At 40.0% G+C, this 27,314-nt stretch overlaps 2 protein-coding genes across 3 annotated transcripts; both read left to right on the forward strand.

Annotated features, from left to right (window-relative positions):
* Window positions 1-1,069: 1,069 nt before the first annotated feature.
* On the forward strand, window positions 1,070-22,214 carry LOC145485110 (uncharacterized). Of its 2 annotated transcripts, XR_014049146.1 has the most exons (21): window positions 1,070-3,079; window positions 3,535-3,641; window positions 4,975-5,071; window positions 5,312-5,378; window positions 6,007-6,153; window positions 6,831-6,890; window positions 7,620-7,676; window positions 8,217-8,461; window positions 8,957-9,049; window positions 9,183-9,259; window positions 9,413-9,464; window positions 9,875-9,943; window positions 10,219-10,307; window positions 10,685-10,767; window positions 11,489-11,546; window positions 11,897-11,978; window positions 12,487-12,641; window positions 13,149-13,236; window positions 14,233-14,310; window positions 14,398-17,101; window positions 22,129-22,214. XR_014049146.1 is itself a non-coding variant. In XM_081463787.1 (20 exons), the coding sequence occupies exons 1-20, from the start codon at window positions 2,126-2,128 to the stop codon at window positions 14,479-14,481; spliced, it is 2,742 nt and encodes a 913-aa protein (XP_081319913.1). In that variant the 5' UTR covers window positions 1,070-2,125; the 3' UTR covers window positions 14,482-17,308. The 2 variants fall into 2 exon arrangements, 1 of the variants encoding a protein (XP_081319913.1); XM_081463787.1 differs by lacking the exon at window positions 22,129-22,214 and having other exon boundaries at window positions 14,398-17,308.
* LOC145485173 (calcium/calmodulin-dependent protein kinase type 1-like) lies at window positions 22,151-26,938 on the forward strand. The gene is made up of 3 exons (XM_081463873.1): window positions 22,151-22,237; window positions 22,971-23,349; window positions 25,515-26,938. Exons 2-3 carry the CDS (start codon window positions 22,996-22,998, stop codon window positions 26,202-26,204), a joined length of 1,044 nt encoding a protein of 347 aa, XP_081319999.1. The 5' UTR covers window positions 22,151-22,237; window positions 22,971-22,995; the 3' UTR covers window positions 26,205-26,938.
* Window positions 26,939-27,314: the final 376 nt, after the last annotated feature.

A 27,314-nucleotide genomic window follows, 5' to 3' on the forward strand; every position in this document is an offset into this window, starting at 1 on the left:
AAATACCAGCCCCGTTGCTGAATGGGCTACTCTGGTAAAATGAGGCTAATTACTTACTTACTTTCTTACTAACGTCCACAGAAAGAGGTTAACATTGTATGAGAGTGTGCACGTCCCATGAAAGTGTACGTTGTCGATATCAATCAGTGTCCGTGCTGAAGTGGGCTAAAAGTAATCTTCAATCTTTAATTATTCCTTAGACACAGAAAAAAATTCATCAGGGTTCACAAATATATCATTACAAATTCATTTACTATATATACAATTCATTTAGTATATAATTAAAAATTATGTACTACTAATAATCTGTCTTCCATGGCATTTTCACAGACCGGTCTATTTTTAGACTTCCTTTCCCGCGAAATAGGTAAGTAACAGAGAAGTACAGACCCAGTACAGGAGTTTTCGCCGATCGGGACAAACAAAACTGTCCATATAAAGCGGCCGGGGCTCCTCTGTATTGTGTATACTAAACTGGAAAGAATATGTCCTCCAGACGAAACGATATCTAAAATGTAACGCCCGGCTCAACGAACCAGCGTGTAAGACAAACCTTGGAATACACTCTGATAAAACATAGCTTTCTAGTTTAGCTTATCATGAGAACGAACAGAATCCGGCTGTGCTGTATCATAATTGTGTCATAATCCAGTATGGGGTTTTGGATTTTTTAGTTCTAATCACGATAATGCGACGTGGTATTGTTCATAATAACCCAGTGCAAGAGAAGATGAAGGGTGACAGAGTGAATCCCTCTCAAGTTATTTTTGGACATGGTACCCAGTTCTTCCGCGCTGATAAAATGTCACCACGCGTGTTGCATGGATGCATTATACCTGAAGTGTTATTTGGGACAGGCTTCACATACCTCGAATGTTTTCGTTACGGACGAAAATGCATGTAAAAGATCCTTTGGGCATGGGCTGTACTATATCCACGTGAACAAAATCCGCGTCACAAGATTACCTTGCATACGGTGGCTGCGTCCGCAGTACGAGTTGCAGTCAAAGCTGTCTTACGAAAATAAAATTTTGAACAAAATACCTTATTTAGTAAATAAGGTATTTTGTTCAAAATAACAAAAGAAGTATCCGGTAACCGGTCGTTTCGCCCGATAACCAGTTCGCGCACCCGATGCCAGTTCGCCCGGACTATAAGTCTGCGAAAACTTGACAACGAAGAATATAAAAGCAAAAACCGACACAACGTAGGATGAATTTTTGAGGCGTACTTTTTCATGGGCATTATGAAACAAAATTGCACAAAACTTGTTTGTTTCTCGTTCCTTAATCAACTAAACACGAAGGTAACAGCCCGGGAAAACTGGCATTGGGCGAACTGGCCTATCGGGCGAAACGACCGCAATTTGAGTATCCTACCGGATGGCGACATTCCACGAGCGAGTTGCCGGACGCGGGTGACCCATTTTTTTTGCCGGTAGAACAGGTGGATTAGCGGGGCAGAGAACGAAACGCGATATCCGAGCGCGGAGCACGACCACGAGCGCGAAGGGCGAAACGAAAAAATTCCGTCAGATTTCTTTCGTCTCGCGCTCCGCGCTCGTGTATCGCGTTTCGCTCTCTGCCCCACTAATCCGCCTGTTCTGCAAGCTACCCATTTTTGGCGCCAAATTACATGGGCTTGCAGACCTAAAATGTTTTATATTTTTCACTTTTTACAGCCTGGGATGGTTTTTGGAATTATAAATTTGTGAACATTCAATGCCATCTCCACTGAGCAAAGTTGCCCGACTTCAATGCCTTTCCTGTTGACCCGCATTTCACTTTATGGGACAGTTCGACAGCCTTTCCCCGCCGGCTGAATCCCGAGGTGATAATGATGCTCACCGGCCGTATGCAAGGTGGTTTTTTTTAGACCCTCCTGAGTTTTTCGAATCCAGGAGTAATTTAAAAAAGTCGCAGAACCATCCTAATAGAAAAAGTCGCCAATATCTATCCGGCTTTCTCGATAAAGGATTTATTCAACCATTTTGAGCACGCAAACGACGATAAACTTGTCTCCAAGGAAACGGCCGTCAACGGTCTGTAGAGATCTGGAGGCGAGCATCCTGATTTCTGCACGGTTGCTAGGGAACACAAGAGAGTTCAGTACAGATGCCGCCAAAATGGCGGACTGCAGGGATGAGTTGACTTTTCTGCCGGTCGTTAAAGCCAACACGTCCAAAGAAGGAAAGAAGAATAAGCGAGTAGGATTCAAAGATACTCACAAGCCGTTGATACTGCCAAGCTTGGAACTTAGCACTGTTGATGTGCAATTAGTGAGCAGTTTGTTCTCTCACAAACAAATCTGCAAGAAGGTGTGCGAATGGTTCACTGGCTGGAGATCTTGGCAACAACGGATTTTATTATGCGGTGTATCTGACAAGTGTACCAAGGGCCAGCTACAGGCCTTAGTGACGACTCTTGAACCAGTGTTTCACAGAGATTTTGCGGCCAGACTGAAAGGAATTTACCCAACAAGTCTCTTACAATCTCGACTAGTTCGAACTGCTCCAGTAGCTAGTGAGGCAGTCCAAGCTAACCAAGGCTTTAGCGCGGAACAGCTAATGATCGCTCTTCAACCTTCGCAGGAAATAGATCGGATTAATTCTTCAAATATGGTAACAGAAAAAGGAAATGTTAAAGACGGGGATTCAGACAGTTTTCAGAGTGAATCAGGGGGGGTTCAGATGAATTTGAGTGATACAAACATTGCAGACAGGGGGACTCTCGGCCAGACGGAGTCCCCCATCTCCCCCGAAGGGGGTTCACCTATGACAGCATCAGCCCATACTGTACAATTAGCTATAGATGTGGAGGAAAACCGCCGGCATGAACATGCTCCACCGTTTTCAAGGAGAGTGAGCACGCCAAATTTTTTCTCAAACTTTAATCATCGACAGCTTGGAAATATGAAAACCACCTTGAGGACTGGCGATACTGATAAGCTATATGGATATGCACCAGTTACCTTTAAACATGACAAGTGGTGGGAAGGTCACAAGGGTGCCCGGCTGATGAAGCCACGCAAGAGTAAACTGTCAAATCATTTTAAATCACAAATCTCTCAGATTCACCAGGTATAAGTTACATTATAACACCCATCCTATTTGACTTCTATGGAGCTGCCATGGTATATATCTCTTTATGACATGTGGAAAGTTTGGAGAGCACTAAAGAAGTTAGAGTTGCTCGCAGCTGAGCCTCAAGCAACTCTTAGGCGTCTCTTGTGTTCTCCAAACTTTCCGCGTGCATCCCTAACTTGATATACCAGTATGCATGCTAAGTACAAACTGATTCTGAATGATTTGTTAGTTTTATTTGAAAATAGCATTGGCAATTTTTTGCAGTTTCTTTAATACCTCACCAGAGTAGTACTGAATTTGAAGCGAGTTTATGATGAGCAACAATGAGTTAGTTCTCGCTGATCAAAGTTGTGACAGGATTTGCATACTCTTGATTTACTCACTCTCATGTTGATATTACACTTATTTGTAGACATTATTGTATTTTTGTTTTTCTGTTGTTTGATCAGTGGCTAGATGATTGGCAGACACATGAGAGAGTGGAACTACTGTCAGAAGTGGTGAAGTGTTGTGATGATGATTGTCTCAATTTCTTTGCTCAGTGCTTGGCTCAAAGGTAAAATAGAAAGAAAAAACTAATCACCTCAACAGTCAGATTTCTCCCTTTGGAGACTCAGTCCTTCCCTTTCTTGAAAGATGTACATCACAGACTCGATCAAACTTAGTGCAACAGTAATGAGGTTAGCTTTATGTAGATCTACTTAGACACCACGCAGATCTCTGTGACGTTATTTTATTGGGATGGTATTTGTTTGGGGAAATCCAGATATCCCACAAGTAATGGAAGAACACGAGAACAGCCCTGTTAAAATGTGCAGGCAGCTGGCAGTTAACTTTGTGGCCTATATTACTCTGGAGTTCACTAATCCTGACTATATAACAAATCCATCTCTGGCCATCACTGTCTACTCCTTCTATTGTTCTGCCTGCTACTACAAAATATTTTGACAGGGCTGATTAGAGAGCATATAAGTTAGAGTTATTATTAAAATATGAATGTTATGGTCATGCAGTGGTTGTTTACATGTGTTATTAATTAATTAACAATTCGCCAATGGGAGTAATTGTTTTAGTATAATTTTCAGAGGTGAATATCAAGGACTACAAAATAACAGACTAAAACATAAAAACATAGACGCAGTTGTTCGTGTGCATACACGTATGCAGTTTTAATAATAAGCTTACATGTACATCAATTGTCAATCAATGTACTCATTATACACTACAAAAAATGAATTCATCCAGTACCTTTGTTTTATCGTTGTTGACTTCATTCACAGTTGTTAATTCATCACCTAAAAATGAGTAGCTTATTTAGTTTGAAGAAAAATAAATTTTGGTCAATCCATCTGACCTGCTGGCGATTGACACAACCACTGCATTTACGATTCCTAAAAGCCTTGAGTACGAGTTCTTGAAAAGATTTTTGGTCTAAGAGCGACAGCAGTCATTTTGAAAATTCTCCATCCTGCCAAATAATTATTCTGGACTTGGAGTGACGTCTTTCGAATAATTGAAAACTTCATTCAGCAACTGTCCGCCATGTTTACTTGCCGAGATGGCAAAGATGGTTAGCTTAATAATCAAGCTCTAGCGGGGGTGAATATAGTGTCATATGATGAGCTTTTCAACCAATCAGAATGTCCAATTCTTATATTCACCTCTGGAAATTATACTAATGTAATGTATTAACTGGCAATGGTAATGGTACTTATTTACTTCTTTAGTGTTTATGGACAATCACAAAATACTGTTACATCTGTAACTTTTTGGAACTGGGCAGAGATTACCAATTTGTACTTTGTGCATGTCCAGTTACATGGAATTGAAACAACTAATGACTTCTTGACTGTTTTCAGTTGTTCTGGATTTGTCTATTTTTTTTTCAGGCTCAGAGATCGAACAGATTTAAACTGTGTTCCAGACCATGTTCTGCTCAACATATTTTCTTATCTCAACGTCCGAAGTCTGTGCCAAAGTTCTCGGGTAAGTTTCATTGAGAAGAGTTGGAATAATGTACTGTACCAAGCATGCGAAAGAGTGTTTTATCACATTTCCAGAATCAAAGAAAGTAAAGAAAATACTATTTGCATTATACTTAGCAGAGTGTGAGTATTTTTGATGAACTTCAGGGTGTTCGGTAAATGCTGAAAAAATATTTTTCTTTTTTGGTAAGAGTAATTGGTATTCTTCTATTCCTTCTAACTATATGATTGCAATCATCAGGTTTGTCACCGGTGGAGATTTTTAACAAATGATGTTAGACTTTGGAAGGATAAAATTGCTGCACTGGGTAAGCCAGTCAACTGTTTTATTTTGGTACGGGTAGTTAGCCTAAAGGTCCAAAAAACCCTCAGTGGGTGGGTATGATATTTTCTGGTGGAACTCAATACAGGAATGTTCATGTATGTTTACAAACATTTGGGCTGTCTCAGTCTGTAAGGAAAGTTAACTAACTAACAAATGTGTCATGTGTGAAAAAGAGCTGTCACTCAAAACGTCGGCTTTATAAACTTGCTACTTGCTACATTCAAGCCCTGGCTGGGTACATTGTGTTGTGTTCTTGGGCAAGGCACTTTACTCCAACAATGCCTCTCTCCACCTAGGTGAAAAAATTGGTACCAGCAAATTTAAAGCTGGGGGGTAACTTGTGATGGACTAGCATCCTATCCATTGAGGGGGAGTTCAAGTACTCCTAGTCACTTCGTGCTACAGAAACGAGGATAAGCTCCAACCTGATGGGCCACTTGGCTTATATGCAGACTTAACCTTACCTTGCCAGGGTGGCATGGCATCATTAATTGCATGCAGAAGATGTTTGGGTCATCTTGGAAAATACTTGGGGTTACCGGGTAAAATCTCTTGCATTTAATTTAAACCATAGTTGTGGCAGGTATTAAAATAGATTACATTGTGTTTAGGAGCCAATGAGGGAATTGTTGACTTGACACGAAAAATTGAAGTCCTTGGTCAAGGTCAGGCTGTCGATTGGAAACAAGCTTATAGAGAAGTACATACTTACTACAAGCAACTGGCCATGGTGAGACGTGAAGAACAGCAGGAGAAAGGTGAATTGTAAACTAGAAAGTAAAATGTCCTTATGATAGCATGTGGTTAAATTAATTTCTTAGTCCAAAGCTTGAATTCCTCTCCACGTGTATATTGTTTGTTTGTTTGTTACTATTTTGCCATTTATAAATATGTCTACAAAATATCAATGTATGAGGCAAGGAAGCCCGGGGAAGCCAATAAGGCGTATGTAAAGGACTAACTTAAAGGTACCTAGTACTTAACAAAAGAATAAAAATGCTGTCATCGGTGCACAAAATGGTCATAATTTAAGGTAAAAAGTAATTACGCAATGCTAATCATGCAGATGTGCTGAAGCAAACTTAAAGGGGCTCAGTCATGGTTTGTGCATATTGGAAAGTTTAGCCTCAATTTTTCAAATTCATCGTTTGTAATCCGTGTTAATCTTCTCCATCCTTAGCCATCCTTGTTCCTGTATGGTTTATCATTATGTCTTTGGTGTTTTTCTATCTTACTGTTATTTTCAGGTTTCCTACATGTACCATTTAAAGGTCATTTTGTATGTGGCCAAAATAACTCAGATACCGTGACTGAGCCCCGTTAAGGAAGAGAAAAAAGGAAAAAAGCGATTTGTTAGCGTATGTTTGTGTTACATCAGAGTTGTACTTTGGTTTGTGTGATTTGTTAATCACTGTTTGTACAATTATTTTTACAGATTTGCAAAAGAAATTAGCAGCTGCAAGATGGGAAGAGAAGAAGCAGTCAAGAGTAACTGGTAAATTTGATTTGATGTTCTTCCAAACAGGGGGACCATTTTGTTGTCAAAAGTGTTTAATAGGTAGAGCCAGTGGATTGAGGGGGTAGGGATGGCATAGGTAAAGTATGCATGCGTTCAAGTCCATTAGGCCAGCATTTAGCTCCATTTCCTGTACTGTAGCTTAAAGTTATGCCACTAGGAGTATTTCGACTCCCTCTTGGTTTGCATGCCACTCCATCGCAATGGCACCCCGGCATTGGATTTGACGGTACCAATTTGTACACTTGGGTGGAGAGAGGCACTGTAAGAGTAAGGTGTCTTGTTTAACATTACACAAGGACTCTGGCCAAGGTTTGAACCTGGCCTGTTCAGTCTGGAGTCTAGAGTGCTTAACATTAGGCCACTTCCCTTCCCCTAGCAGGGGTGGGGTACCAAGGAGAAAAGATACATGTAGGGAAGTCCAAGTAAAGATATTACTATATACCCTTAACTCAGACAGTAAGTAAAATAATTTAGCCGCAAAAGAAAAGAAAACAGTTTGTATGCTTATCTTCTTCTGAACCCCTGGCCCTTGCAGAACTTCTTGTGCCACACTAGGTCTAATATTCCAAACAATGTCCCCATCTCTCACAAGGCCCTGGGTATCAAAAGATCCTGAAAGGTAATACCCCACGTCTCCCCTGTGAGGGTATGTGGGCTAGTTCTTATTAGTTTTCTGATGGTTGCCATGACTGCTTTGTACATCAGAATTGCCGCCCAAGCCCAGAGAGAGAGGTGATGAAAAGACTGTAGCATCTGGTGTTGGTAAGAGATAATTATTTGCTTGAAATTAGTTAACGAAAAAAAAAACAAAAAACAAAAAACAAAAAACAAAAAACAAACTATCCAGACCAGAATTTTACTGTGCACATGTACAGTTTTTAGTAATTATTTCATTAAAAAGAAGAGAAAGCCATTTCAGGCTTTTGGAGCTCAAAAGGTCAATGCTTGTGGCCTCCACTATTGTAGTATTTAGCAATTTCCCCTGGCTGGGATCATGCTAGCTAGTCCAGACCATTTGCAGATTTTTTTGTCAAGTTTTGCTGGCAACTTTTGGGGAACATTTTACCTCTGGGTGGGGAGAGACAAATAAACAGTACCTTATCAAAGAACTTGACACAATGACCCCACTCAGGTGCACTCTTGGATCTCTGAATCAGAAAAACAATACACTGACAATGGAGGCTCTCTCTATGTGGTGCGGACCTATGAAGTTAGGTCTTTGTAAACATTGCAGTTGTGACATATTGTACTTCAATGATATCACTGTTACAGTTTGCACTGTTTTCCCTCCCTTGGATTTAGTTGAAATAGAATTAACTCATTCCATGGAAGACATTGGTCCTGTGCAGTCTGCAACCACCACAGATCAAAGGGACCATGCAAACGAGTTTGCAGCCTCAGACTTTGATGGAAATGATTTGACTGGCGGCAACTTGAAGATGCTGACCCACAGTCTCAAGGCGCTGGCTCAAGAAGGAGACAAACCACAAGATGCAGACGTAGCTTTGGATGTGAGGCCTACTTTAGTACAGGCATCAAATCTTTTGGTAAGAGTCAGAGGACAGAGTGGCCCACTCTGGTGAATCTTTTCAAATATCTTCAAAGATCTTCATGAGGATCCCTGGGGATCTTCATTTGATTTCTTCAAAGATTGTAAAGGCTCTTGCAACATCAGGCACATTATTCTTAGGTTGCTCTAAAGATCCCCAAGGACCTTGCACTGGTTCTAATTAGAGAAAGCAATATCTGTAAGTGCTAAGCGGGAGAGCAGTGTATACTGATTATGGGTAATTTCAAAAACAAAAAACTTTCAACTTAGCACTACAGGTCTTCTCAGATTTTACGATTTAAGCACTCTATTCAGCAATTTCAGGGCAGCACTTATCTCCAGCTTCTATTTTGTAGCATGAAGTGACCAGGATGGAATCCCTGGATGGGACGCTAGTCCATGGCTGGCTTACCCTCCAGCATTAAATTTGCCGGTGAAGTAGTAAAAATTATACATTTTTTTTTACACATCGTTGCTTCTGATTATTTTGCAGGAAGGCGATCGAGAACCAAGAAAACACAAATTCCGCTATCTATCACTTGCTGTCCAAGGTGTTTTTGCTGTTCAAAGAGTCCGGAGGCTACAGGTATATATATACTTGATGATACAACCAATTACCAGCACTAATCAAATTAACATTTTGTTATGCCCGATTTTTCAGTTACACGGAGATCTTCTTATAATGCCGTTTTATTGTATGGACTGGTATTTTTTTTCAGGGACACATGGATGCAGTTCTTTGCTTACAGTTTGATAAGAGAAGAATTATTACAGGATCTGCTGACCGCACAGTACGGTAGGTTCAACAGGTTCTTTACGGAGAGTGTTTACAATTGAACGAACAACTTTGATAAAGTGGTGCACTAATTTACTTTATTTTGAACTAAATTTTGAATCGCAGTTTAACAAATGTAACAATAAACTTTGACTTGGTTTTGCTTTTTCTTAGAGTGTGGGATGTGAGAAGTGGGCGAAGTATCCACAAGCTGAAAGGACACAAGGTGATGATGTCTGCTCAGGAGCCTTTAGGCTTAGTAATGAAATGGGCTTTTCTTTTCCCGCATTGAATTTTGAAAAATAATTTTCAACTTGATGAGTAAGCCCTATGAAATTTCGCGTGTAACAACCAATCAGAGATGCCACACATATCTCTGTAGATCTACATCATCACTATGGAATTTTTCCTCCCCAGACCTCCTCATTTCATAGCTCAATCAGGAGCTTGTTCACAGGCTAACAGCAGTTGAGCAAGGGGAGAAACATTCCGATAGAGCGTCATCACAATATGCTCTGTTTGATGGTTTCCTATATTCATATCACTTGTCTGCTCAGCAATGGATGAATATTGTAAGGAGAAATTAGCTGCTGGTCTTTTGCAAACTGAAGGATTGACTTTGGTTATTTTTTTAAGGGTGGAGTGCGTTGTTTGCAGTTTGACGACGAAAAAATAATCAGCGGCTCCTGGGATATGACTGTCATGGTTTGTATCGTTTAGATTTTATATTTGCTAAAACCTACATGTAGTTGATATATGGGAATGGCAGATTTCCTTCCAATAAAAGGAGGGGGAAAATTACAAAAAAATTTAACGAAATTATCAGAGTTTATATTTAGTCTTTGTCAACTCTCATATCTTTACTGTCATCGAATTTGAACTCGGTCAAATTGTGATAAAACTCGGCGGACAAGCAGACGATGTCTTGTCTTGCACTCTTGATGGCCGCTATTTTAACAGGAATCTCGTTTTCATTTTAGGTTTGGCATATTGTGAAGTTTCAAAGACTTAAAGTACTTTTTGGTCACAAGGGATGTGTTTCTTGTTTGCAATTCAAAGACGAAATTTTGTAAGTAGAGGTTCTTATGCGTATCTTTGTAAACAGATTTGAATTCTTGTCTTTTGCCAGTTTAAGGTTCTTTTTATAGCCTTTTTAGGTTTTTAGGTTCTTTTAATGCCTTTTTAGTGAGATGAAATACATGTATATCCCAGTTTCATCATGCTGCGAAAATTGGAAATACCTGCTAGCCTAATGAGCTGCTTAGCTGTAACGCAGGCGTTACCTTGTTACTTAACATGCTTATTACTGCACAATAACTTTGTAAAAAACGTGAAAGCTTCAATCAAAGGTGAGTATAGCGTTCTATCACCTAGGAATAAAATTGTGCGCACAGTTCTGCTGTGAAAATTGACCTTGATCATTCCATGTCTTCTGCTTGGTTTTAGAGTCACGGGGTCACATGACCGTACCGTTCGTATCTGGAGTACAGCCACGTGGGAGTGCGAAGGCATTCTTGAAGGCCATGAAGGTGGGTAAATCAAAAAGAATCTAACAAACATGGCGGAAAATGCGGCATTTTGGCAAGTTTCTTTAGTGTTGCAGGGCTTTTGTATCGGTGAAATGCAAACCACTCTCATGCATTTGTGTTCATTGTTTCCTCATTAAAGGAGCTACGTCACGGTTTGCGCATCTTAAAAAGTTTCGCCTGAATGTTTCGTTTGTAATCCGTGTCAATCTTCTCCATCCTTAACCATCCTTGCCCTTTTATGGTTTCCTGTTTTCTCTTTGATGTTTTTCTGTCTAAGTCAACTATTATTTTCAGGGTTTCTTCAATTTAAAGGTAATTTTGAACGTGGCCAAAATATCTCAAAATGCCGTGACTGGGTTCCTCTAAAATGACCGCCATCTATTCCAAGATTGATGAACATTGTATTTCTCATTACGAAATCGATATATTATCTACCAGACAATTGATGAGAATCGCGATAATCATCAAGTTAGTGACATTGTCCTGAAGTACGTCAAGTTATTACAACTGATGTTAAAAGGAGTCAAATGTACACCAGAGGGGTTTTGTTGGGGATATGGGTAGGGCTTGATATGTGTGGGCTCTCACACCAAACCTCTGTCCTATTTTTTCTTTGCGTTGGTTACAATTTTTTTCTCGACCTTTCCAGGTCAGACAGGTTTCTACAAAGTGTGTATCCTAACAATACAGTGACTAGGTCTTGTTGTTTGCTAATATTCAGGTGCGGTCACAAGTCTTCAGTTACAGGGAGAGCATGTTGTTAGCGGTTCTGTTGATAGGTGAGAGGCATTCAATTTTACGGTGGCAAATATACTTGGAAACCGAGTCTATCTCGACTAATTTCTACATTAATGCCTCGACTTCAGTTTTAGGTAATAGTTACAGGCTTCACTGCGAGAAAGACTTAAGTTGTCGCATGCAAACCCCATCAACAAAGCAATGAGATCTTTAATTGAGGCTAGAACGTTTAACCGGTTTGAAGCGCGGTAAAACGTTTAAGTGGAGACAAGCGCGGAAAACGTGCCTTTAACGGGTGGCAAGCGCGGGGAATCACGTAACGAACGGGTGCAAAGCGCGGGAAGAAATGTAAGCGCGAGTTTCAATCGTTTTGCTTGTCGTCATCTTGCAGAACTTTAAAATTATGGGATCTAAAGACAAGAAAGTGTCTTCAGACATTTGTTGGACATTCGGATGCTGTACTCGCCTTAACGGTAAGATCATTAAATGAACGCAATATATCTTTTATTGGGGAAGTTTTAACGTCACAGAACTGACGGATCAAGGTTTGACTGGGGGTTTTCTCAGGTTTTTCTTTAGGTCTAGAAGAGAATACCAGTCGTCAGGGAATGCGAAGTTGTGTTTCCAGTCAGTAAATAGGAAAAACTGCAACGTGAAACTTAATCAGTGTATGGACACTGCCTGAGTGAAAACCTGATTCATTCCCTAAGGTGTTCTGTTATGGCTGACTCAGGGGCGGATCTACTAAGAGGGCGCACCCCCCCCCCCCACCCCGAGATGAAGCCTTCTTCTTCATATTCGCTTTTAATATTTGTTTACCTCCCTAGTCAGTTACGCCATTTCCCAGTGGTGCACTCCCTCCTAAGAGAAATCCTGGATCTGCCCTTGTGACTGGGGTTCTATAGTGAAAGAAAGGGCCTAATGACGCAAGTGGGCTTGTACTTAGTGCGGTAAGACACACACTCTCTCTTTTTCCCGCAGGTGCTTGGCAACCTGGTCTTAAGTGGATCCGCGGACGGTATGATTTTGTTCTGGAACCTGGAAACTGGAGAATGCGAGGTTGCTATTCAGGGTCACGAGGGCCCAGTCCACTCTCTTGATTACAACGATCATCAGCATTTCTTCTCGTCCGGAGGGTGAGAAAAAGTTTTAATCAGGGCAGGAAGAAAAAATTTGAAATCCAGGTGCCCAGTTGGCCAGTACATCTCAGTTTTCAGTTGCCACACTAAAATACTACTTGTCCAATAGGCGCGCAATGTTCATGCCTTATCAACTAATCTTCCTGTACGAGGGCCAATATGGCGATCAGACGGCGAAGTGAGCAAAGTATGCTTGGATTTTAAATTAATCCCTGCTTTCAATTTATTGTTTGTTCACCTTACAGTCTTAGGTTTTGAAATTATTGTTTTTGATTGAAAATTATCACTAACAAGATTACTGAGGTTAATTTCACTTGCCCATGGGACCAAGAAAATTCCATTCTCACTTGCCCAAGAGCAAAATTTACTTGGCCCGGACAATCGTATCTGGGTTTTTTCCTGCCCTGAATTCAGGCTTATCGAGCGTTGTTCCATTTTTTTTCTAAGGTAACAGTGATGCAGTAGTACTTTAACGTAAATACAGTTTATTTCTTTACATTCCAGGGACCATTTGTTGAAAGAATGGGACATAAGTACGTGCACGTGTCTAAGATCCTTACAGGGACATAGAGGGCCGGTGTTTTGTGTTAAGGTACGGTTATGTTCCTTTCGATCCCGATTACACGCGGCCTTCAGTGGCGGGAAAGTTGCGAGATCTCCTTTCGTGGTCGTAAGCTTGGCAATTAATCCATGATGTACTTTAGCCTCATTCATTGAAAACAAAACTCGCATCTATTTCTTATGCTTTTTGTGTATGGAGTGTAGTTTAAACAGGGAAGAAGTTTCGAGATACATTGTTTACAACCATTCGAAGAAGCATACACACTTTCATTTTCCACCGTTCGTGAAATGTACTCTCCAGACTGATTATAAACAAGTGTTAAAGAAATAGCTGTTTCTTATTATAATTCGAGCTCGTTTGTCTAGGTGAGGGAACTGTTGTTGGTAACAAACTGAGCAGAAGTCATTTTCAGAGTCTAGTGAAAAGTGATTATCAGTGGATATGTTCTGTCGTTTCTTACCCTCTCTTTAGAGTGTCTTTGTTGAATTGCCTTTGTGGTAGTTTTGATACCGCGTGGAAGCTTCATATAAACCTTTGCCGAATTATTGGTCTGTGCGATTAAAGAAAACTTGCACCTTTGAAGAAGCCATGTCACGAAGTTTTAAGTCATTTTGTGTTATTCAAAACACTTTCAATTGACGAAAGCCCTAAAATAGTAGTTCTCGAAGGTGGGAAAACACTAATGTAAACCGATTATGGGATCGTTACGACTGAGGAAGATTAAGGCGGATTATGAAACTTCGAAAAAATTGGCCGGCGTTTTCAAGATCCGATGCCCATGATAAAATTAATTTTAATTAGTTTCATGCGTTCAAGACTGGCAATGTGCGCAGAACGCTATGTTCCTGTGCCCTTTTGCACGAATTGCGGGCCAATAGTAAAACAAGGGGCATATGGGTTCTACTGAAGATGTGCTCAACTGTGAAGTGTTTTAAAATGATCGTGAAAGTTACTTAGTAAATCCCCTGAGATTTCATCGTTGCTGTGTTATTCCGTTAGTAACTTGCTGTCCATGTTTGTTCCCAGGCCGTCCCACACAGGGTCGTGTCCTGCTCTGCCGATGGATTCACGAGGGTCTGGGACCTGGATTTTCCAGATGGAAAGGTTGGTCATGTCACATACCTCGTAAATCTTGAACAGTTTTCAGATCTTTCCATCCAGTCGGCTAATGTTGTTTTTCTGCTCTTGCAGTACCAAGGTAAGAATATTGCCGTTCAAGACAACGTCATCACGCCGCACACAATTCAACAGAGTAATCCCAAAAAAGTTATTTGATGGAAGGAGAGAGAGAAAGCAGTTTTGTAGCGCTTCGATTATAGAATAAATAGTTGTTCTGGTTCGCGTTTTTATTTGTTTGCTTTCTTCTTGTGTTTTTCTTCGACGTACAGGTGCGATATAGTAAAAAGCCGCGTGTAAGAACCGACATTTTTTAGTCTGGCAACATAGGTTCTTGTATCTTGGGGTAGTTATTGACAATTTAGGCAAAGCAGGTTGTTAATTAGGTTCTTAATTTCGATGAAGTAGATATGGTTGTTGATTACCAGAAAAATTTTTAAACCTGGGTTTGGTCCTTGAATTTTGTTTCCTAACTGTAATATGTATTTTCTTGTAATGTAGAGTTGTAATCTGAAAGTCACTCCTTGGTTAAAATGTTTATCATAAATTTACTGTAACCCACACATAAGAACCTGCTTGATCTTGCTTGGCTAAACAGGTTCTTATACTTTTGGGTATTAATATGGCAAATTTCTGCCTGCAGGTTCTTAATTAAACCACTAGGTTCTTACATGCGAGTTTTTATTCCATGCTTATCAGTTTTATGTGGGGGATACCTGGCCTTGGATCAATAATTAAGACTAGAGATGTATTCATCATAAAGTGTTTTTCCTTGGCCTATGTAGACCTCATGTTGAACCATTCTTACGTCATAATTCACTCGTTAGCTTTCAAGAAGACGATCGAAGCGTGGGCTTTGTTTTTGAGTTGCTATGCAACCAGACAGCAAACAGTAAACAAACAAACAAATAAAGATACGTCACCCCTTATTTCTGTCATCCACGCTTTTGTTTTGTTCATGAAAGGAGTAGTGATGTATGAAGGATATTGTAAACTTCTCTTTACGGAAAAAACAACTTGGATAGAAACCAATGTCGCGTGAACTGTTTTTAGGTCATTGAAGATCAGATCTCGCGATAAACACATGCTGAAATAAAAACATTGTTATTAATTACGGGAAATACAAGCCGTCTAGATCTTGCAACTTGATTGCTTCAAGACCTGCCAGCGTCTCAAACATGTGTTAAAAGGGGTTGGACTAAAAATGGAACCAGGAGATAAAGAAAATACCTCGTAGGGAAGCCTACAGGAATCCTCGCTTTGTTTTTCTTAAGAGCAGACGAAGGAATCATCAAAATTCTAAAGATTTTATAACTTGAAAGTACGTCATCCTGTGAACGAGTCACAATTATTGTTACTTTCAGAGAAAAAAATATTGTTTTAATGTATGAAAAACATATGCAAGTTATGAATAAGGTATTGGTATATTGGGCAGTTGGAGTATTCGATTGAATAAAAAAAACAAAGAAACATATTTATAGTAACATTGCTTCATGTATTTTCCAGAGTTTAAAAGCCTTAATAAAAACGACGTTTAATCTACTGTGAATCGTGGATGTGATCTTTATGTATTATTGTTATTTGACTTTGTAATTTCTTCAGTCGAGAAAGAAAATATCGCGTGTATACCCTGTTACCGTGATTGATATTTTCTTATCTCTAATTATCACCCTCACCCGCCTTCAGGCAGGCAGGTAAATTGAGTGACTCAGATAACGTGATGTGATCTATTTTTGCCATGGCTTCTGGAAAATTTACGCCCGCGGCGATGTCACCCTTCGTGTGAATTAAGACTGTGTGTTTGATATTAGTGTAGTACGAGACGATAAGGAAGATCATGTACTGCTTACGAGATATAATGCTGCCTCTTTTTCGGACGAAGCTGAAATACAACGTTCTTTATTCAACCCTGACGATCTCTTAAGCTCCTTCCTTCTCCGCTCGCCACTGGATCTCTTTCTTTTTCTCTGGAACCTAGCTATTAGAAGCCTCCCGGGCTTTGGTTGTTTGCTACGCAACGAAAAAGAAATCTTTCTCTATAAGCCCCATCCACCCATTGAAGGTCACTGTGTTGAAATAGAAACCAAACAATAACAATTGTTTTGGATTTGTTGATTTTTCGATTCAAGCCACCCCTATTAAAATACCCAGCCGCAGGGGATCATGGGTGGCTGAAATTCTAGACCCAGCAAGACTTAAAGAACTCCAGCCGATGGTTAAAATAACTCATCTAATTTTGTACCGCTATCAAAAAGTCATGTAAATTGTTTCAACTACCTCTGTATGACCGGCCAAAAAGAAATAATTACTCACGTACTGTGACTAGAGGTGTCAAAATCGATGCCGTAAGCCAATTATTGTTTAAAGGTTAAGTCAGAGATTACAATGCGTGATCGAATCCCGTGAAGAGTTGACAATGAAATAGATCCTTTAATCTGTTGACGCTATTGTTTCAATAGCACATTAATTGACGTTGAAATCGGGTTTTCAAAACACAAAAGTTGTTTTAATTCTGAGGCTTCGCTAAACAATTGTACAACTGCGAAAGGGCTAGAAGACGCGCTTGTTTGGACTTCGAAAACATTCTGCTGTAATTAAGTGGTAGTAGAACCCTGAATTAATTGGCAAATCTTGTCAATAGTCTTTAAGGAGACCCGTTCTGTATTCAGTCGGTATTGACCGGCCACCGGGTGGTTCTTTTGAGAGAGCTTTTATTGCACCGCTTGACGTGACGGTCCAAGGATTTAGCGAACTATCACGATTGTAAATTTTCATCTTGGTGAGTATTAGCACTTATTTTATACTTAATAATCTTGAGCAAGTGAATCCGGTTAGCTTATAGGTAAGTGCAGGTTCCGATCTTTCCTTAAAACATCAACATTTGATGCGAATTCATGACTGCCTGCAAGATCATCGGACGATTTTAGCTGTGGAAAAAATTGAAGGCATGACTCTGGTAACAGCACTGGAACCCCGCGCGGGGGGGGGGGGGGGTACTTTGGGAATTTCTGGGTGGGGATGTGCCGCTGTGACCCTGGAACCCTTAGCCTATACCAGAGCTAGTTCAGCTGAATTTTGCTACCCTATACTAGAGTAAACTCCCCAAATCCCCCCATCTATCGACACTGTTGAGGCTGATTTGCGTAAATTTAAACTTGCCGATTTGATTTTTTTTATATTTTTGAGTGGCAATTTCTGGTTTCCTTACTCCAGATAAAACCTTCAACCAACCAGTCAGTTTTGTGAAAAATGATACCCTATTCTAGACCCAAACGCTCTGATTTACATACCCTATCCTAGAGTAAACTGCTTGAAAACCATACCCTTAACAGCGGCACATACCTATATAGCCCATATATGGCAGTGCCCCCCCCCCCGGGACTGGAACTGGTTTAAAACTGTGTGTTTGTCTAGCTTCCATTCACATTCAAACGTTTTCTTGTTACACAACAAACTCAACCAGCGAAAAAATAGCGAACCAAGCCGAGTTCACTACAACGATATTACTGAAGTCGTTTTGGACAAGTTAAGACGCAATTCTACTCACACTGTAAATTTGGAAAGTTGTTGTTTGCTCAGACAACAAGTTTTCAAATTATTTCGTTACAGTATTTCTACTGAAAACTTGATGTCATAAGTTATCATATATGTTGACCTTCCAAGGTCTTCTAAGTCGACAAGTTGATTAGCTCACAGATAATCACAAAGTTTTATTTATTCTTACTCCTTACACGCTTTAAATTAGGCCTTTATTTTCTTTTCCCTGCTTGATAATGGAGTCAAGATGACTTCGAAACGTCGAAGTTTAACTTTCGCCTCTTTTTGTAATCAATTGTACTTCGCAATGTTTTCTTATCAGCAGTTTTATTACTCGAGAAAAAAAAAATGCCTTCTTTCCAGAACCCCGGATTTCAGTGAATTGTCGCGCGAGACGCGCGCGAGCATCGCACACGTACAAGAAAGGGGCCATGTTTTTCTTTCACGTTGTTTTGCATGTCCTGATCCAAAATAGAAAAGCAGCAATATCCGGAATCTACACAAGAGGCCGAAGGAACCAATATTTGTTTATCTTCTCAACCTGTTTTTTTTCCTTTGCATTCTTTGACCCTGTAATGTATATCAACATTCCTTTCTAAGCGGATCAAGATAGGAGATCAATCTGTCATTCAGCTGTGGTAAGCGAGCAAACACTGCACTGAACAATGAAAACTTCCCAGGTGCGAGAGTAATTGAGCTCAAATTAATCCTCGGACCTCAATGATGTGAATTTTATTCTTCATGTCATTCTGGTCATTCTGACCTGCTACATCTAATAATACCGGCAAGTCGATGCAAGACAATAAATGTATCATTTGAATTATGATTAGCAAGTACTGAAGTCACCGGTTCTGATAGAGTACTAGCTACATAGTCAGCACTAGCTGGTCACATGCAACTTTCGTTCCGCGTCACAAAGTCAACTTACTTTGGCAACTAGAAATTTGATCTTCAAAACTATAACTTCTCATGCCACTGCTAGGTTATGGCCATTTTGTCAACCTGCCGCTACGAGTAACTTAGACTGATGATACAGGAAACAGCTCATTTTATTTTATTTGGCTTAACGAAGCTACTTCTGGCGACAAAATGTTAAGCTCGTAATGACGTTTACTGGCTTTAATGGGACAAAAACCAAAGCTATTAATAAAGTAACCACTCTGGCTATATCACAAATGGACCAATCAAAGTCAACATGCGTAGCTGACGCAAAGCGCGGGAAAACGTACACGAGCGAGTCACCATTGGTTGCAGTTTTAGTTCTGTTTGGATGAGAAAGTGGCGCGAGTTATTTAAGGTGGCTGGTACCAGTTTTCTCGCGCGGGGAGTAGATTATCATCGTGCGTCACGCGTGAGTAACACGTACGATAGAGGCGCGAGATTTAAAACCCGAAAGACCAAAACAAATTGCTGGTTTTCAGTGTCACGCAATTCAAAATAGATCAAAATAAAAATTAAAACCGGTCAACAGATAAAGTCCAGAATCTGTGAGATGAAAGAAGGTAAATATGCAAAGACTCTCGCCAAAATTCTGGTCACAGCAATTTTTCTTATGCGAGATATGCGGAGAAATTTTTTACCCAAATTTATAGAGATTTGTATGGAGACGCCATGCTGGTGCCCATCCGTATGGGCACCAACATGGCGGCCGGAAACCAACAGAAACGTCTGTCACTGAGTTTTGCAACAAAGCGTGAATTTATCCCTCGAGGAACTCGAAAACATTAAAATAATAATTTTTCTAAGACATGAACTGTTCAGATAGCCAAGTTCCCCGAAATAAGTCATTTTTTTAACCATCATGGCAGCTCTCTAGGCCGTCATGTAAGTGCCGCATCACGCAGAAGCTTAGAAATTCAAGCGTAGTGTATCACAAAACAAAGAAACCATTTGGAACAAAAATTTGTATGAATATTAGTTTTCAGCTGCTCTTATACATCATTTAAGTAAAATCTCAGGAAGATCAATAGTTTTGTAGTTTAAATTTTAGTGACGTCATGTGAAAACCAGCTATATGGCAGCGCGCGGCTTTTTCGCGCAAGGTCACTTTTGTACCGTTGGAGACGAAATCCGCATATAAAAGAGGCTTTACCTGCTAGAACAACTTGAGTCAATTCTGTGTATTTAAGAAAAATTGTTTCGGTAATTCAATGTTTCCAAAATTTCAAAGGAAACTGGATCGATCGTGACAGCCACTGGGAGAGTATAAGGGACTCACAAAACATAGCAAATCTACCCAGAATTTGTGTAAAAATCCTACAGAGTAAGCCCAGGAGGTTGTCTTTAAAGCCCCGGCCAAACGATCGCAGCATTTCAGCACAATATATCTCAACATTGTTGGCCCAGCGTTTGCAAGCCCCGGCCAAACGATCGCAACATTTGAACGCAACATATCGCAACATTGTCGGGCGCAACATGTCGCGCGCGTTTGGCCACCCTGTTGCGACGTGTTGCGACGTGTTGGGTATTGAAAATCGAACCAGTGCCCATGCCCGAGCGCAACATTGTTGTACGAACCTGGCCAAACGACTACAACATCATGTATCATCCTCAAATGTTGCATGAAAAATTTGACTATTTTCAAATTTGAGCCAACAACACCCAACATTTCGCAACACGTCGCAACAGGGTGGCCAAACGCGCGCAACATGCTGTGTCCAACAATGTTGCGATATGTTGCGTTCAATGTTGCGATCGTTTGGCCGCAACTACAACTGTAAATGAAGTTTTAGCAGCAAACAAAACAAAACGCCTGTTCGGAGCCCGCTCGCCCGCGCGGGCACACGAAGCAGTCAGCGGTAGTCAAAACAGCTCATGAGCAAGTGCTGGTCTTATAAAGTCTGGATTTTTGAATGCGTGTCTACGCGCGCGGGAATAACGGAACTCGCGAATGCTTTTACATGAAAGCAAGCCCGGTGACCCCTTCTTTTTATTGTTTTAATACAATTGTATTATTGAGAGGAAGCGTCAGAAAAAAAAATAAAAAAATTATACGGACGGCAAATTGTCGTTTTTACAAGTTTACAAGAAATCGGCTTCGTATAATTATTTTAAAATTGTTGCGCATTTCATTTTTAGATGCCAAAAGCTATTGATTAAAAAAAAACTCGGGGTCACCGGGTTAATTTTTTAGTTATTAGTGTCATGAGCGAAAAATCATGTCAAGTCTGGAAAATCCTTTTAGAATGTTGCCATGTTAACTGCTGACGACAAAATATCAGCTTATTTAGGTCAAGTATAAATGATATAATCCAAACCTACAAAAATATTACAGTGGCCCTGGTCTGCCTTTTTGTTCTATTCTTACAAAGTTATGAGCCGTCAAAAACCTGAAAACTGTTATGAGCCACCTTAAACCACTTGTATGCAAAACGAAAGCAAATGCGAATTATTACTTTCAAAACTGAAGTAAAAACCGCAATACAAATACTTTTGTCGTCTTTGATAAATCCTATAATTGTCTGTATTCTCTAGGTTCCACTGCCGTTTCAATTGATCAAAATCTTTTTCCTAATTGTGCGGTTTACCGCTCTGCCGAGTTTCGCGTGACACATGCCGCATATGTTCTTACCGACTTCGTCTCAAGTTTCTGCTTGGCGTTAAAAGGACGCGGCCAGCTGACGCCGATAGTATCCTGGGAACAAGCTCGAGTCGCACACTGACCCCGACTTTCATCTAGTGTTTTTCAATACATGAGCTCGACATTCTTAATTTCTCTTTGTTTCGGCTTAGCACACAATGGATTTCATTGCTTAACGAGCACTTAAAAAATCTTCGAGATAGTATAATGGGGTCCGTCGGCTTTGTCCCTGCAGAGGTTTTGACGTCAGTGGTACGTCCGCCTCAATACATCTGAACTTCGACCAAACTCTCAAAGTTTGATTAAAAACCAGTTTTCTAGCAAAGAATAAATCATTCTTTTTGAAAAACCAACATATAAAGACCATCTCCTCCGAATCTCAGTCAATGAAAAACGAGCTGGCTTGAACGAAGCTCGTAAAACGCTGTCCCAAATTTCGCTCGGCTACGGGGATGTACAGACGTTGCCACGAGAAAGAAATCTAGTAGGAATCATATTTTCTTACGTCCTTCTAGCAAACTATAGTTTATTAAATCTTTAGAATTAACCGGTCGTAAGGTGCGGCGCAGCAAGGGCGAAGCAGTTGTTTACAATTTTGGTCTCAGGGGACGTTATTTTGGCGGGTTCATAAAGCTATGCAAATGATTTAGTTAAGTGATATTAAAACAAAAACTTTCTTAATTCTTCAGCTGTCCGATTGTGAATGAGGTTATACGTGTGAGCGGCGCGCTGTTTCTTGGCTCCTTTCAACTGAAGTAATGTGAGAATCTTGTCTGTCAGAGATCCGAGAAATTCAAGGTAAAGTTATGTGGTTATAAAAGTGTTGACAACATAGAGAATCAAGCGAAATATTCTTAGTTATCGACATTATCCTCAAGACTTTTCAAAACAATCTTGGCGATAAAGAACAGCTTTGTTTAAGAAGCAATTAAACCCCTACCGGCAAAAGTTTAGCGCTTGCCTCTGCGAAACAAAACCGGCACTGTAATTGAAAAAAGTGACTTTGCTTTCATACTTTCTTCCTCATTCTTGGACACTCGACAATTAGTATTTTCAACAAGAACAACACCGTGAGCATTTTAACTATAATGTCATTCATGTTTTCATCTTGTTTGCTTAAACTGCGCTAATAATGCATTTTAAAAATACGTCAGTCACGCCTCTGAGATTACAGTTTCACAGAGAAACCGATGGAAGTTTTACTCTCTAAACTGATCCAAGTTATTTTCCTTCTCTCCTATCATCTCAAGTATCTGTTGACAAACAAACGGATCTTTCGGCTTAATATTCGCGCCCACTTTACTTAACCCCTTCGAACCTCACTGGAATCAATTACAGCAAGGTTTCACATTGTTACATCACATGTCGGCACGCTCAAACAAAGTGATTGAATGATGGTATAATTCTTGTTTGTTTGTTCACTGGCTTGTAATCCAAACAGCCTGCTCTGTGCACAGCATTATTCTTATCAAGTTTTGCGAACAGTTAAAAAAAACATTCTTGCTTCCCGCATATATTTTCGTCTTTACAGCAACGCCGTAGAGAAGTTTGCCAATATGTACGAGATTTCCTTTGTTGACGATGATCTCGAAGATTTCAGAATCCAGGATCTGCTTGGAGAAGGCTCGTTCGCCCAGGTCTACAAATGTGTCGAGACCAAGTCGCAAACGGTGTTCGCACTCAAAGAATTTGACACAAAACACAAAGAATTTGATGAGAAAGCCGTAGAGCAAGAGGTGCTCGTGTGGACAGACGTGATTCACGAAAATATCGTCCGCTTGTATGTATCCTTTACCACGGGGTCTTATATGTACTTTGTTCTGGAGTATGTGGATGGAGGAAGCCTCTTTAATCACATGATGCAACGGCACAAATACAGCGAAAAGGAGGCTGCCAATATTATGAAACAGGTAAGGTTCTACTGAATTACTGAATTTTCTGACGCACGATTTCTGACACAAGGTTGCAACACCGATAAAGCTGAACTCAGCTGTTTCAAAATGCAGTTTTGCAATCCTTTATCAGATTGATTGCAGCTTTCCTATAAAATATATTATTGCCGATGTGTTCTGTTGGGTGTAAAGAGGGAGAAATTTTAACGTTTTGTTGTTTTAAAGGTAGTTCTGGTAATGCTGAAACGAAAAAGGTGACTGAACATGTAATGTCAGAATTCAACTTTATCTGATCTCTTTATAAATAGTATGACAAAAATGTTTCAAAGCTGAGTGAAATATACCTGCCCACCACAGAAAATTCATTGAGCTTTGCTACAAGTAACAAGTAAAGTTAAGGCAGATTCAGTAACTTCAACTTGAACCGAAAGCTAAGCTCCGTTCTTCTATGTTGCTAAAGAAAAAAAAGTCATTAAACCTTGGCAGCTCATTCTGGAACCATTTAAATCAGTTGGGTCTTAAAGGATAGACAGTTGGAAGATAAAATCTTACATTCCAAAAAAATTAAACCAGCTATTCAAGCCATAGTTCACGATAACAATATCCTGCTGATTGTAAAAAAATCAATCTGTGTTCGACGGATTATGTATTTCACCATCTCGCGTGTGTCTTACCTGCTTGACATACTCTGATGAATGGTATTTTCTATACAAGGGGTAATCATCGGATTTGTTTCACGTTACAGTAAAATCCGCAAAAACAAAAGTACTAATGCGCTTCAATTTTTTTATCGAGAAAGCAAACCTGTTGAAATTCGGTGAGGATCGCAAAAGGTTTTTCACTCTACGAACTTTTGAGGAATTCAGTTTTAGCGAAACTCTGCGTTTCTCAGTCACTAATTGACTAACCAGCCGGAACAGTTTTAAAGGAACTTAATTTAGCTTATTTTTACCACAATTCTACCAAACGTTAATGGCGTCAGCGATAGCCTTATCTATGTATTGACATCGTGCTAGTCTGACAAACAATTTTCATCTTATAATTTTCTGCATATTCGTGTGATAACCCAATTCTGACCTGTTAACCTCCCCTTCGATCGAATTCTTTACACGTTTTGTTATACAGTATCAATCATTACTTTGAATTCAAAGACCTCCTCAAATTGTTTTCCAACACTTGATATTAGACAACATGAGCTCAACAATCTAAGAAATTTCTACTTCGTACGAACATACAATTGCAAACGGTTGTTTTAAAGGCTTTACCGTGGTAAAATGTAACCTCGTAAACCCTAGATTTGAACAAATAAGCAGTACTAGAGCCATTGGTTTTCTGGACGTGACAACGAACCTTACAGGCTTAACATCGGAAGGCAATGGGTAGCACGAAGATTACTTCTAATTAACTGAGTCAACTAAACTGGAGCCGTTTGCATGTAGACTATCTTAGAAACGTGTATGAAGTCAGGACCTGTTTTCCTAACTGAAAATCAGTGGCGTCGCTAACCTTTAAGCAACTAAGTCACGACATTTTGAGTTATTTTGGCCGCGTACAAAATTACCTACAAATTGAAGGAAACCTAAAAAAATAGTAGTTTACTGTGATAGGAAAACATCAAAGAGATGAAAATATACCATAAAGGAACCGGCAAGGATGGTTAATGGAGAAGATTAACACGGATTGCAAACGACGAACTTGGAAAACCTTTTCAAGATGCCGGCAAATTGTGACGTAGTTTCTTTAAGCATGGGCTTAACAAGAACTTCCGTGATTTTCTTTAAAGCAGCCGAAACAAAATTTTCGTAGTTTTGGTTGCCTTGCATGATTCAACAGCGAATCTCTGCTTTATTTACGTTTTGAAAAAGGAACACGAGGTCTGGCAACGCCCCTAAAAAAAATGAACGAATTAGAAACGGGCAGCCTTTATATCTTGTTATTCATTATTCAGTGTTAAAAGTTAAGGTTTTATTAATTAATTAATTTAAACTTAAGTGCTTTAGTTGGCTATAAAGAGTGCACCAATAGTGAAACGTGGTTATAATAATATATCTAGATAATTGTAAAAATGTTTTGTACGGAATCTTCTTTACAATTTAAAACTTATAAGCTTGTCTGTGTTGATTCACGATAATTTCTCTATCTTTTCACACTGTCATTTCTTTGGAACTCCTGTTGCTCCTTAGGTACTTGAAGCTCTCCATTATCTCCACAAGAAACGCATTGTCCACCGAGATGTCAAACCGGATAACATACTGGTCAAACAGGTTCCGGACTCTGATAATAAAACCAAACAACAACTAGCCATCAAGCTATGCGACTTTGGGTTCGCTTTCCAGCTCCCACGTGGCGCAGATGTCACGTGTTGCCCCGCGCGGGGTGCGCCGATGTTTTTGGCGCCAGAAACAATTCTGGACAACCCGATTGGTCGCCCCGTGGATATCTGGTCAGGTGGTGTCCTGCTTCATCTTCTTGTGGCGGGATATCCGCCATTTTGGCACGATAACAACGAAAAAATGTTACTGGCTGCTGCTCGAGGGCAGTTCAGCTTGTCATCTCCAGGCTGGAGCAAAATTTCCAATTCTTGCAAAGATCTCGTTAAGTCAATGCTCACAGTACAAACATCGCAGCGAATTACGGCTGTAGAGGCCATTAGGCATCCCTGGATTTTCAAGATGTCTGCCTTGGACTCGCCGCGTCCACGAAGGAAACACAGTAGCGCCTTGTCGAACAGTTCCCGGTTGACAGAGAAGTTGAAGTGCACCATTAGCGAGATGCACTCCAGTTTGAAACTGCAGCGTTTAGGTCTGGATCATCTGAAGGGAAAATTCTTTCCTCTTTATCATTCAGCCATGAATTTGTCCGAGGTCAGATAACATCGGTATCTTCCTGGGTGTCGGGCGTGTAAATTCAGTATTACTCGATAGGTTTCTGCACATCTCGGGGAAGGAGTAAGAAAAGTCCGATCACATAACTCCCTCTATATGACACTTTATCTCAAAAGTACCTCTGCAGGTAAGGACGTACATGTATTATTAAATCTCCCCAGCCCCGTGGCCAGGGGTACACCTCTTAAGGACGGTGGATTCGATAGAACAGACAGTCTGGGCTGGTCCCGGGCATGCCAGTGATAAAGGTTATAATATATTACAAATAGTTCTCATTTCACAACAGAATAATTACGTTCTCGACACTGACAAATAAGAGTGGCGTTCAACTGTTTCGTTTATATTTGGAGGTGTTTTAGCATGGGAGTGAATTTTGTGAATCAGTTGTATTTAATTTACATAGCGTTTTTATAACAAATGCAAGAAGTAATTGCTTTGAACGATAATTTCTTCAATCAATAGTTCACTTATACTTTGTTGTTGTTAAGACATGTTGTCCAAATGCAAATCTACTTCGAATTTCTGACATGTTCTGCTTATATGTATACGAACTTCCATTGAGAGACAATCGTGAAAAAAAGTCTTAGGAAGTTGGATTACAGTCAAGATGGTTTTCAAGTGTGTGATCATAACTTGAGCATTTTCCTATTGTTAAAATGAGTACCGTTAACTAATTATGAACAACTTTTGATGCACGATTCAATAAATTATTTTAACGGAAACGTATTGTTTAGTTTCTCGCTTTTTTATTATTTTGCCCAAGTTTATTGATCTTGTGCTAAGGTCATAACCTCGTGCCCAGGGAGTGTGGGAAGACGAGAGACACTGGAAACGAGGTTGCCAAGGTCATTGGATCCTAGGGGGCTGGTGGGATTTGGGGGGGGGGCCATGCGAAAAAAAATGGCTTTCGAGGGGGGGCCATGCCCAAAAAATAAGGGAAAAACGGGGGGGTCACGTGAAATATTTTAGTAAAACTTTAAAATGGCATAATGTTTGAATATCAAAACATTGCTATAGAATAAACATAGAAGGCAGGATACAAATTTATTACAAACTTTCCTTCTGCTTTAAAAAAACGTTTGGCGACAAAAAGCATTT

This window comes from Orbicella franksi, chromosome 4 (assembly GCF_964199315.1).
Source record: "Orbicella franksi chromosome 4, jaOrbFran1.1, whole genome shotgun sequence".
NCBI classification, from domain to species: domain Eukaryota; kingdom Metazoa; phylum Cnidaria; class Anthozoa; order Scleractinia; family Merulinidae; genus Orbicella; species Orbicella franksi.